Below are 9,802 nucleotides of genomic sequence, written 5' to 3' on the forward strand. Positions count from 1 at the left end.
ACTACCCATTAGAGTAAGATACAGCTCCAGCTTTTCAGAAAACAACCAACCATCTATTACAAGTTCCAAATTCAAATGAGGCCTTACATCAGCCATCCTTAAAAATTAAATTTAAAAAAAAAAAAAAAAAAAAAAAAAAAAATAGCAGTAGTATGTTCTTTAAAGAGTTCTTGATAAATCCCGTGCTTTCACAATGGAATCCAGCACTAAAACAGAAAAAAAAAAAAAAAGTGATGTCAAAACAGCAAATCATCGGCCACTTAATCTGTCTGAGCCAGCAGACATGTAGAAAACGCTCAGTCTTATCAATCCACTTCACTGTCACTGCTGTGAACAAGAGGATTTGAATCTGTATTGTTCAGCAGCTCTACTAGTAAAGAGATGAGCTTTCCATCTTGAGAAGCGTTTGTGTTACTGGGGCTGTTGAGGTTTCGGTGCAGCATGGTGTGAATGGAAGTGCGTAGTTCCCAGAGCAGCTCCCACGTCTCAACCGGCAGCTCACAGCGCACCAGAGATCGTCCAGGAAATGATACTTCTATTTTGTCGCCATGCACTGGTCACAAGAAAAAGAAGAGTAGTATTCAAGTCTGCTAATGCAGAGGGATGATTTCATTTTTGGTGCTTGTCTAAAATGCAAACATGTAGACAGACTTGCACAGTTGAAATAATTTCATTTTTACTGTAGCACTCCATAACAGTCCAAAAGCATTAGTCAGCACTTGAACACATCTAAACCAACAAGTTTTTCAGCTGATCAGAGAGGTGCACAAACAAAGGACTTCAGTCAGATTACCATCCTCCAACCTGTGCTACAAATGCATTCTTTAGGGAGAGCAGAAAACATCTTACCCATCTCTGTGATATCGCAGTCTGTAAGCAGCAACAGAGCGAGTGGATGGACTGCAGAAGAGTCTCTGATGAAAACATTCCCGTTGGACTTGATGGCACTGAAGAAGGTCAACCACCGACTAGGGAGGTCTTCTTTCCCTCTACAATATAAAATGAAAACAAACTTTACATGCACATCAAGTCTGTTTGTGATGCAACTCAATATTTAGGGCATGCTCTGACCGGTTCACTGAGGAGCGGTGAAGCAGCACTGGCCCACTGAGTGTTCGCAAAGAAATGCTGTTGGGACGAAAGCGTCCTCCTTTAGTCACAACACCTTTCTTCACCTAAAAACAAAAGAACAAAACAAACCAGGTCTAATTTGAATGCAATGCAACGTCAGATTCAACACAAACACCTATACAGCTTTAACCTAGAAAGGCTCAAGTAGATTTATAGAACCGTTACATCACTGTTACCATACAAATGCATACGTATCCATTTTCCATCCATACAGAGATAATTATGAGTCCCTGGGGGGATTATAGCAGGATATAGGCAATGAAAGTCAGTCTGGGTAGCTGACATGTACCTGAATGAGGTTGGGATACAGCCCAGCCAGCAGCACAGCTTTAAGCAGCTCATCCTGGTTGCTGTGCTCATTGTAGAGAGAGGTGTAACGCTGGCAGTCACCGGGATGAGAAACCAGCCCGGCGTCATGCAGATTCTCACTGAACTGAGATATAAGACCTGCAATAGGATCACATGACAGAAATATTTGAATTTAGCATTTTAGCAAAAAACAAAAGGGCAGGGATTTAACTTCCAAAAGTGGACTTAGACAAGGTGTAAAAGACTGACCGTTTATAAACCGAAGGCTGGCCTTGGACAGGGTGTGTCTCTCCAGAAATTCATCCCTGTCCTCTCGGTTGCCGTCCTGCTGAACTTTCCTCCAGCCCAGAACAGCTCTACTGACCACCAGATAGTCACTGTAGCTTGAGCCACTCAGAGCCTCTTTGGCCTGGACAAACAGAAAGCAGACGACTCAGTAACAGCTTAGCAAACAAAAATATGGCAAAATTTATTATGGTGAAGACATCTCACCTTGTTGACTAGTGCTCTGTTCTGCAAGCTGTTGTGGAAAGGGTCTCTAGTGAGACAGGCAGCTACAGACAACATAGGCAGAACACATCTAAACATGCTACTCAGGACTAATATTTTGCCCAGCCGTGGATCACATGACATGCAGGCGACACGATCCCCTAATGGAGTCAGTGTTTCGGTCCTGTCCAGGACTCCTGCAAAACAAAAGTGCACTTTAAAATGACGAGTAAAGACAAGTAAAGACAAGTAAAGACGAGTAAAGACGCGCTTACCTATATCTTGTAGATTACGGACAGCGTCTCTCACAGACTCTGGCTCTGGGCTGTCCAATACTTGGGATAAGAAATCTACAGCCTACAAGCACCAAAAATGATAAGCCATTAATAAATATAAAATGGAAGAAAATTTTAAATACAGATACAAGAAAGAACAGGGGAAAAAATGATTCCTGTACCTTTGAGTTTGGACTGTGGATTTTAGCCTGCACTACTAAACTCTCAAGTGGGGTGCGCAGGATCTCAGGGATGGGAAAGGGAGGCATGGATTCCAGCTGTTCTCTTGAGAAAAGGTGGTAGGACTGTCCCGGCTGACACCGGCCTGCTCTCCCTTTTCTTTGTGTAACATTTGAACGGGAAATCCAAACTGTATCCAGACAGGACACCTGGGGGGGGGGGGAATAAATAAATAAAGAGATTACTTTTGCTGACATTTTCCTGGAATAAAATCAGATGCCAATACTAACCTTAGTCCTTGGGTCATAATTCTGTTCTTTGTGAGTTCCTGCATCCACCACGTGAACAATGTCATCTATTGTAACTGAGGTCTCAGCAATGTTTGTGGCCAGGACAATCTTTCTTTGTCCCACTTGGGGGCGCTGGAACACAGCCTGCTGGTCAGCCACTGATAAATTTGAGTGCACTAAAAGAAAAGCAGAACCAATTATAAACTGGTTATAGGTGGGGAACCTTTTTCCAGAGGCCAAAAAGCAGGCCTCTGGAAATCAATCTCCTTACTTACAGGGCAGGATCATCTGGGAGCCAGAGGAGAAGCGCGGTTTTTCCTCGAGCTTCTCTTGAACAGCCTTTATGTCCTGCCATCCCGGGAGGAAACACAGCACTGCACCTGAAGAATGAGGGGAGAGGAGTTGTTGTAAAATATGACTCAGCCCAAAATTTCACACACTATTATTTAAAGTGAATTAACAGCTTGGTAAAATAGGCACCTGGTTCTCCACATCTGTCAATGTGTTCGATGACATCAGCGACTAAATCAAGATCCGGTGTGGCATCATTCTAAATAAGAAAAAGACCCAGAGCAACTCATCAGTTTGGGGAAAAAAAAAAAAATGTGTGAAAAACAAAAATGTGGCAGATGTGAGTTCCACCTCTTTGTCCGTCTTCGCCCTTTCTGGGACCTGAGACCGACGCCCCATCTCTTTTAGTACATCTTCCAGGTACTTGTCTCGTACTGGGTGCATGAACCCTGGCACCTTTACGATCGGGCAGCCGCCAAAGTACTGAGCCAGCCTCTGGTTGTCCCCAGTGGCACTCATGAGAACAACCCTCAGGTCAGGGTTCTTGTTCAGGCTTGTGCGCAGCAGAGCCAGCAGCAGGTCTGTGTTTATGTCTCTCTCGTGGACCTCGTCAACCACCACGTGGCTGATTCCCTTCAGGGTTGGGTTTGACTGCAGCTTCCTCAGCAGGACGCCCACTGTGAGGAAGAGCAACGCTCCTCCACTGTGCTCTGGGAGTCGGCTCTCGAGTCTCACCTAGAGGAGAAAGATAATACAAATATTATGCATTACTATGGAAAAGATTAACTCAACCCTTCATATCTTTGCGACGCTACCAGCCACAATTCAAGGGTTCAGTTACAGAACCAATGTGGTAGAATAAGAAAACTGCCAGTTTATTTTATTCTACTTTTTACTCTTTATGTCAGAAAATAGTTAAAAACAATAGATATAAGGAAGGCCCTCAAAAATTAGAACTTCAATATAAATCTGTAGTCATTGCATGAGCTGCAATGCTCAAGTTTTCTAGAGAAGTGCAGGCAGATCAAACATTTTACTGTAATCTAGATAGCTTCATAAAAACAAAAATACCAAAAACACTTACAGTGGGGCAAAAAAGTATTTAGTCAGCCACCGATTGTGCAAGTTCCCCCACTTAAAATGATGACAGAGGTCAGTAATTTGCATCAGAGGTACACTTCAACTGTGAGAGACAGAATGTGAAAAAAAAAATCCATGAATTCACATGGTAGGATTTGTAAAGAATTTATTCGTAAATCAGGGTGGAAAATAAGTATTTGGTCACCTCAAACAAGGAAAATCCCTGGCTCTCACAGACCTGTAACGTCTTCTGTAAGAAGCTTTTCTGTCCCCCACTTGTTACCTGTATGAATGGCACCTGTTTGACCTCATCATCTGTATAAAAGACACCTGTCCACAGCCTCAACCAGTCAGACTCCAAACGCCGCCATGGCCAAGACCAAAGAGCTTTCGAAGGACACCAGGAAAAGAATTGTAGACCTGCACCAGACTGGGAAGAGTGAATCTACAATAGGCAAGCAGCTTGGTGTGAAAAAATCAACTGTGGGAGCAATCATCAGAAAATGGAAGACATACAAGACCACTGATAATCTCCCTCGATCTGGGGCTCCACGCAAGATCTCATCCCGTGGGGTCAAAATGATCATGAGAACGGTGAGCAAAGATCCCAGAACCACACGGGGGGACCTGGTGAATGACCTGCAGAGAGCTGGGACCAAAGTAACAAAGGTCACCATCAGTAACACACTACAACGGCAGGGAATCAAATCCCGCAGTGCCAGACGTGTTCCGCTGCTGAAGCCAGTGCATGTCCAGGCCCGTCTGAAGTTTGCCAGAGAGCACATGGATGATACAGCAGAGGATTGGGAGAATGTCATGTGGTCAGATGAAACCAAAGTAGAACTTTTTGGTATAAACTCAACTCGTCGTGTTTGGAGGAAGAAGAATACTGAGTTGCATCCCAAGAACACCATACCTACTGTGAAGCATGGGGGTGGAAACATCATGCTATGGGGCTGTTTTTCTGCCAAGGGGACAGGACGACTGATCCGTGTTAAGGACAGAATGAATGGGGCCAAGTATCGTGAGATTTTGAGCCAAAACCTCCTTCCATCAGTGAGAACTTTGAAGATGAAACGAGGCTGGGTCTTCCAACATGACAATGATCCAAAACACACCGCCCGGGCAACAAAGGAGTGGCTCCGTAAGAAGCATTTGAAAGTCCTGGAGTGGCCTAGCCAGTCTCCAGACCTCAACCCCATAGAAAATCTGTGGCGGGAGTTGAAAGTCCGTGTTGCTCGGCGACAGCCCCAAAACATCACTGCTCTTGAGAAGATCTGCATGGAGGAATGGGCCAAAATACCAGCTACTGTGTGTGCAAACCTGGTAAAGACCTATAGTAAACGTTTGACCTCTGTTATTGCCAACAAAGGTTATGTTACAAAGTATTGAGTTGTATTTTTGTTATTGACCAAATACTTATTTTCCACCCTGATTTACGAATAAATTCTTTACAAATCCTACCATGTGAATTCATGGATTTTTTTTTCACATTCTGTCTCTCACAGTTGAAGTGTACCTCTGGTGCAAATTACTGACCTCTGTCATCATTTTAAGTGGGGGAACTTGCACAATCGGTGGCTGACTAAATACTTTTTTGCCCCACTGTATGACATAATTTTATGTCCCAGTGATGACTGAAATTAAAGTTAGAGCACTTTAATGTGGGAGCCCAAAAAACAGCTTTGTTGAGAGGAATTTCAAATATGTTTATTGAATAAAAAGTTTTAAAAAGCTTAATATTTAAAGCACAAGACGAAGTTTTGCAAATACATTTCTCTTATTAGAGAAATCAAAACAAATCGTTTTGTGTTCAACTAAGATATTGTATAATCTATGCGGCTGTCCTAACCTGATATCCTACAGACTGTTTCAGAGCTGGACCCATCTCCTGAGCAACACGGTGGGCCACCGACACAGCACTGATTCGGCGAGGCTGGGTTACCAAGATGTTGCACTCAGCCCCGCTGCCCCCTCTCACGCGATCCTCCAGCAGAAAACGAGGGATCCGAGTGGTCTTGCCACATCCTGTTTCTCCAGCAATCACAACTACCCTGGAGTCCTGCACAGCTGAGATCACACGCTGACAGTGGGCGTCGACCGGGAGCTCGAGGCTCAGTTCGGGGTTCGCTCTGTTCCATCTCTCCTGCAGGTGGATGCTGAGCTGCTGAGCCTCAGACTCAGAAAGAGGCCTGTACGGCCTGCCTGTGATGGCATCTGTTATAAAATCCTCCTCTTCCTCATCATTCCGGTTTATTGTCTGCTGTTCTTTTGCCTCTTCCTCTTCCCATAGTTTATGTACCTCTGTTGTCACTGGGTACTGTTAGAAAAATGCGCAAAATCAGAAACTTACATTTTTGTCAAAACTCAGTCAAACACCACTAATCCTCCTTGTACCAAGACTCACCTGGGTCAGGTACTCTCTCACGCTTTGCTCCAGATATTTTGGAATCTCCAATGGAAATGGGCGTCTCTCCCTCTCTCCAGCCTCCCTCACCTTTTCTCGATGATACTTGGCATGTGTCAGTGGGTTGTTGTCCTTATCCAGCAGCTCCAATTCCTGTAACCAGCAGGTGAGATGCATATATTAAGTACAATCTTGACTTGTTAAGATACAGTAGTTCTTGACAAATACTCACCTTTAGCTTCATGCAGGCAAGTGCAGCAGCTCTCGCCTCTGCTGCCGCCCGGCTGCCTGCTTTGGCTGTGAATGTCATCTCCTCGGGCCAGAGCAGAGTCAGCTCACACTTCTTTAGCTTCCCTCCTGTTGTTCTGAACTGCAGTAGCTCCTGCAGTAATAAGTCACATGGTAGCTTACAATGCACATCGAGTTTAAAGAGGATAGATGGTTACCGCCCAAAACAAAGTGAACTACAAACCCAGATATTGTTGGACGATGTGGCCACCTGGATAACCCTATTCAGCAGAGATTTAGGTTGTGGAAACAAGGAAAGAGCTTCTGACACATTGGAGTCATCCTCTTTAGCAGGTGCCTGGTCATTTGCTCTGCCTCTGTAGATGTCACCTGTCCAGGAATTATCCTCATTATCATGAAGAGGTGTATGCAGCCCTCCTCTCCCTCGGCCAGCTTTCCTCCTGGGGAGCTGGTTGTTTGGCCCTATCACACCCATTTCCTGTAAACAAACACAATCAAAGAACGGTGAGAGGGGAGAAAGAGACATATCATATACTGCAAACTCACATGCTGGTTTTCAGCTTACTCTGAGCTTCTGACAAGCGGCAGCTGCTGCAAATTGCTCTGCCTCGCTCTTCTTTGAGCCGTAACCCTCCTCTTCTATCTTGCAGGGCCACTGCAGCGTGACAGTGGCCTTCTACAGAGGAGCCACAACACAAAACTTAACACCATCAACGGATTTTGTCACATATACAGTGAAAGCAATAATGCTGTCTCGTTTTGACTTTAGCGCTGACCTTAACACCAGCATGTTCCATGCAACTGTACTGGATGAGCTGAGAGAGGTCGCTGACTCCCAGTGACCGTGAGATGGTGTTGTGCAGGAGGCTTTTAGGATCTGGAAACTCCTTCAGGAGGTGGCGTCTGCTATCGACTAAATAGTAAATATAATAAAAATTGTAGAAGGTGACTGTCGGCAGTGGATACATGGGAGTCCAAATATGAGATTAAAAAAAACAAAAGAAGCAAGACTGCGAAATACAAGCACGAACCACAACCTTTTAAATGACGTGCCCTTGAGTTTTTAGCGCCGCTGCTGGCAAGCTGTCACCCGTTAGCTAACCGGCTCTTCACTCACCTCGTTTACTCTGGAAATAAGATGTCGCATTCAGCTGAAAACTTGGAGATTTGGTCCCATACCACCGCATTTCTTTACTCAAGTCAGACGCTGTTTTACAGCCACTGTGAACGCATTTGCCAATATTGCATAGCGCTCTCAAACGCACGAGTAAAACACCGGGTAGCGCCATCTTTAAACTACAGTTTCTTCTTCGGCTCCTCTACAAGCCGTTTTCATAAGCGCCCTCTTGTGGCAGGGAGTATAACTGCACCTTTTAGAGCGCCTCGTAAAAACATGAGCAGATCAGAATCAGAGAAACTTTATTAATCCCAGAGGGAAATTGAGTTGTCATAGCAGCACATATACAACAAACATCAAGCACTCATTAAAAATTACTGTAGAAACAGCGATATTAATAAATAAACATTAAGACATATAGATAAATATAGAGATATAGGTATAAATCTAAATATACATATAAATATAATAGGACAAGCATGTGTGCAAATATATGTTGTGGTGCACAAAAGTGACCCAAGGGGATAAATTAAAGAGTCTGATAGCAGCGGGAAGGAACAACCTCCTGTAACGTTCCCTCAGACAGCAAAGTTGAAGGAACCTGTTACTGAAACTGCTCTTCAGATTGTCCAGTGTGTTATGGAGGGGTGGGAGTCATTGTCAATGATTGCCAGCAGTCTTGCCAGCATTCTGTCACTGTTCACCTCCTCCAGGGTGGCGAGCTTCATGCCAAAAACAGACTCTGCCTTCCAGATGAGTTTGTACAGTCTGTTTGCGTCCTTTGCTTTGATGCCTGGACTCCAGCATGCTACAGCAAAGAAGACGGTTCTCGCAACAGCAGACTGATAAAACATATAGAGCAGCTTGCTGCTAACACTGAAGGATCTGAGCCTTCGTAGAAGTAAAGCCGACTCAGACCCTTCCTACAAAATTGTGATTTCTGATCCAAATCTCAAAGTTTTCCTTTACTTTCAGGTTTCTTTGCGGTCCTTCTAACCCACTTGTGGAGGGACAATAATTGCACCAAACTGGGTCTTGACAGCAGCACACTGCATCACACGAGAGCGAATTTGTTCTTGGTGTTTTCATGGCCAGATCACATATAAGCAGCCGTTTTGAATACTAAAAAAGTGTCATAAACATGAACTGAAAGCCTTTTTCGTTTCAATTCCAGTTTCCACACATACAGGGTGGTTCTTGCTGAGCATGACATGAACAAAGAGGAGGGACCTGAATAGTTCATTATCATTGAAAAATTCATACACCCCAAATGGAACTGTGTGTCGTGTGGATATGGTGTTGCTTTCTACTCTTTAACTTGTAGGAAAACAATGACACAGTCTATTTTTTTTCCTCATCCTTGTTCACAGGAATGACATTGCCCTACTAAAACTGGAGAAGAGAACCACTATCAGTGATAAGGTTCATCTGGCTTGCCTGCCACAACATGATGCTACTCTCACCCACAACCAGCCCTGCTACATCACAGGGTGGGGTCGTCTTTACAGTAAGACCCACTGCTATTGTCAAGTGTGGCACATCTTTGTTAAATTCTAAATACGCAGTTATTATGCATTCGATTTGATTGGTGTTGTGATCTTTAGCTCCCAGCCCCCTGCTACACCACAGCAGGTGGTGGATCACAGCGTCTGCAGTTAAAGTGACTGGTGGGGCGGTGCAGTAAAGACAACAATGGTCTGTGCAGGAGGTGAAAGCAAGTCAGCATGCCATGTGAAAAACAACCACAGAACTTTATGTTATATTTTTGCAAAATAAACTGACAGTGCTGTTCAGTGTATGTGTTACAGTTCAGGGTAACTCTGGAGGCCAGTAGTGGTGTTAACCTTTGAACTCCCCCATGGATGCCATTTTTGCCTGGTCTCTTTCTTATTGTTGAATCATGAACTCTGACCTTAACTGAGGCAAGTGAAGCCTGCTGTTTTTTAGATGTTGTCCTGTGTTCATTTGTGATCTGGATGAGGGG

At 44.3% G+C, this 9,802-nt stretch overlaps 1 protein-coding gene and 1 pseudogene across 1 annotated transcript; one reads left to right on the top strand and one right to left on the bottom strand.

Moving 5' to 3' along the window:
* Positions 1-150: 150 nt before the first annotated feature.
* Positions 151-7,990, bottom strand: dhx30 (DEAH (Asp-Glu-Ala-His) box helicase 30). The gene is made up of 19 exons (XM_006786416.3): positions 7,819-7,990; positions 7,478-7,614; positions 7,267-7,377; positions 6,925-7,179; positions 6,685-6,834; positions 6,453-6,605; positions 5,898-6,365; positions 3,317-3,700; positions 3,155-3,224; positions 2,950-3,054; positions 2,675-2,850; positions 2,387-2,593; positions 2,205-2,286; positions 1,933-2,126; positions 1,690-1,849; positions 1,421-1,578; positions 1,072-1,175; positions 850-989; positions 151-553 (listed from the first exon to the last, which is right to left on the bottom strand). The coding sequence occupies exons 1-19, from the start codon at positions 7,988-7,990 to the stop codon at positions 306-308; spliced, it is 3,474 nt and encodes a 1,157-aa protein (XP_006786479.2). The 3' UTR covers positions 151-305.
* An 830-nt stretch (positions 7,991-8,820) lies between these two features.
* On the top strand, positions 8,821-9,652 carry LOC148097740 (chymotrypsin-like elastase family member 3B; annotated as a pseudogene).
* The last annotated feature ends 150 nt before the right edge of the window (positions 9,653-9,802 follow it).

Source organism: Neolamprologus brichardi, chromosome 18, assembly GCF_056152115.1.
Source record: "Neolamprologus brichardi isolate AB-2024 chromosome 18, ASM5615211v1, whole genome shotgun sequence".
NCBI classification, from domain to species: domain Eukaryota; kingdom Metazoa; phylum Chordata; class Actinopteri; order Cichliformes; family Cichlidae; genus Neolamprologus; species Neolamprologus brichardi.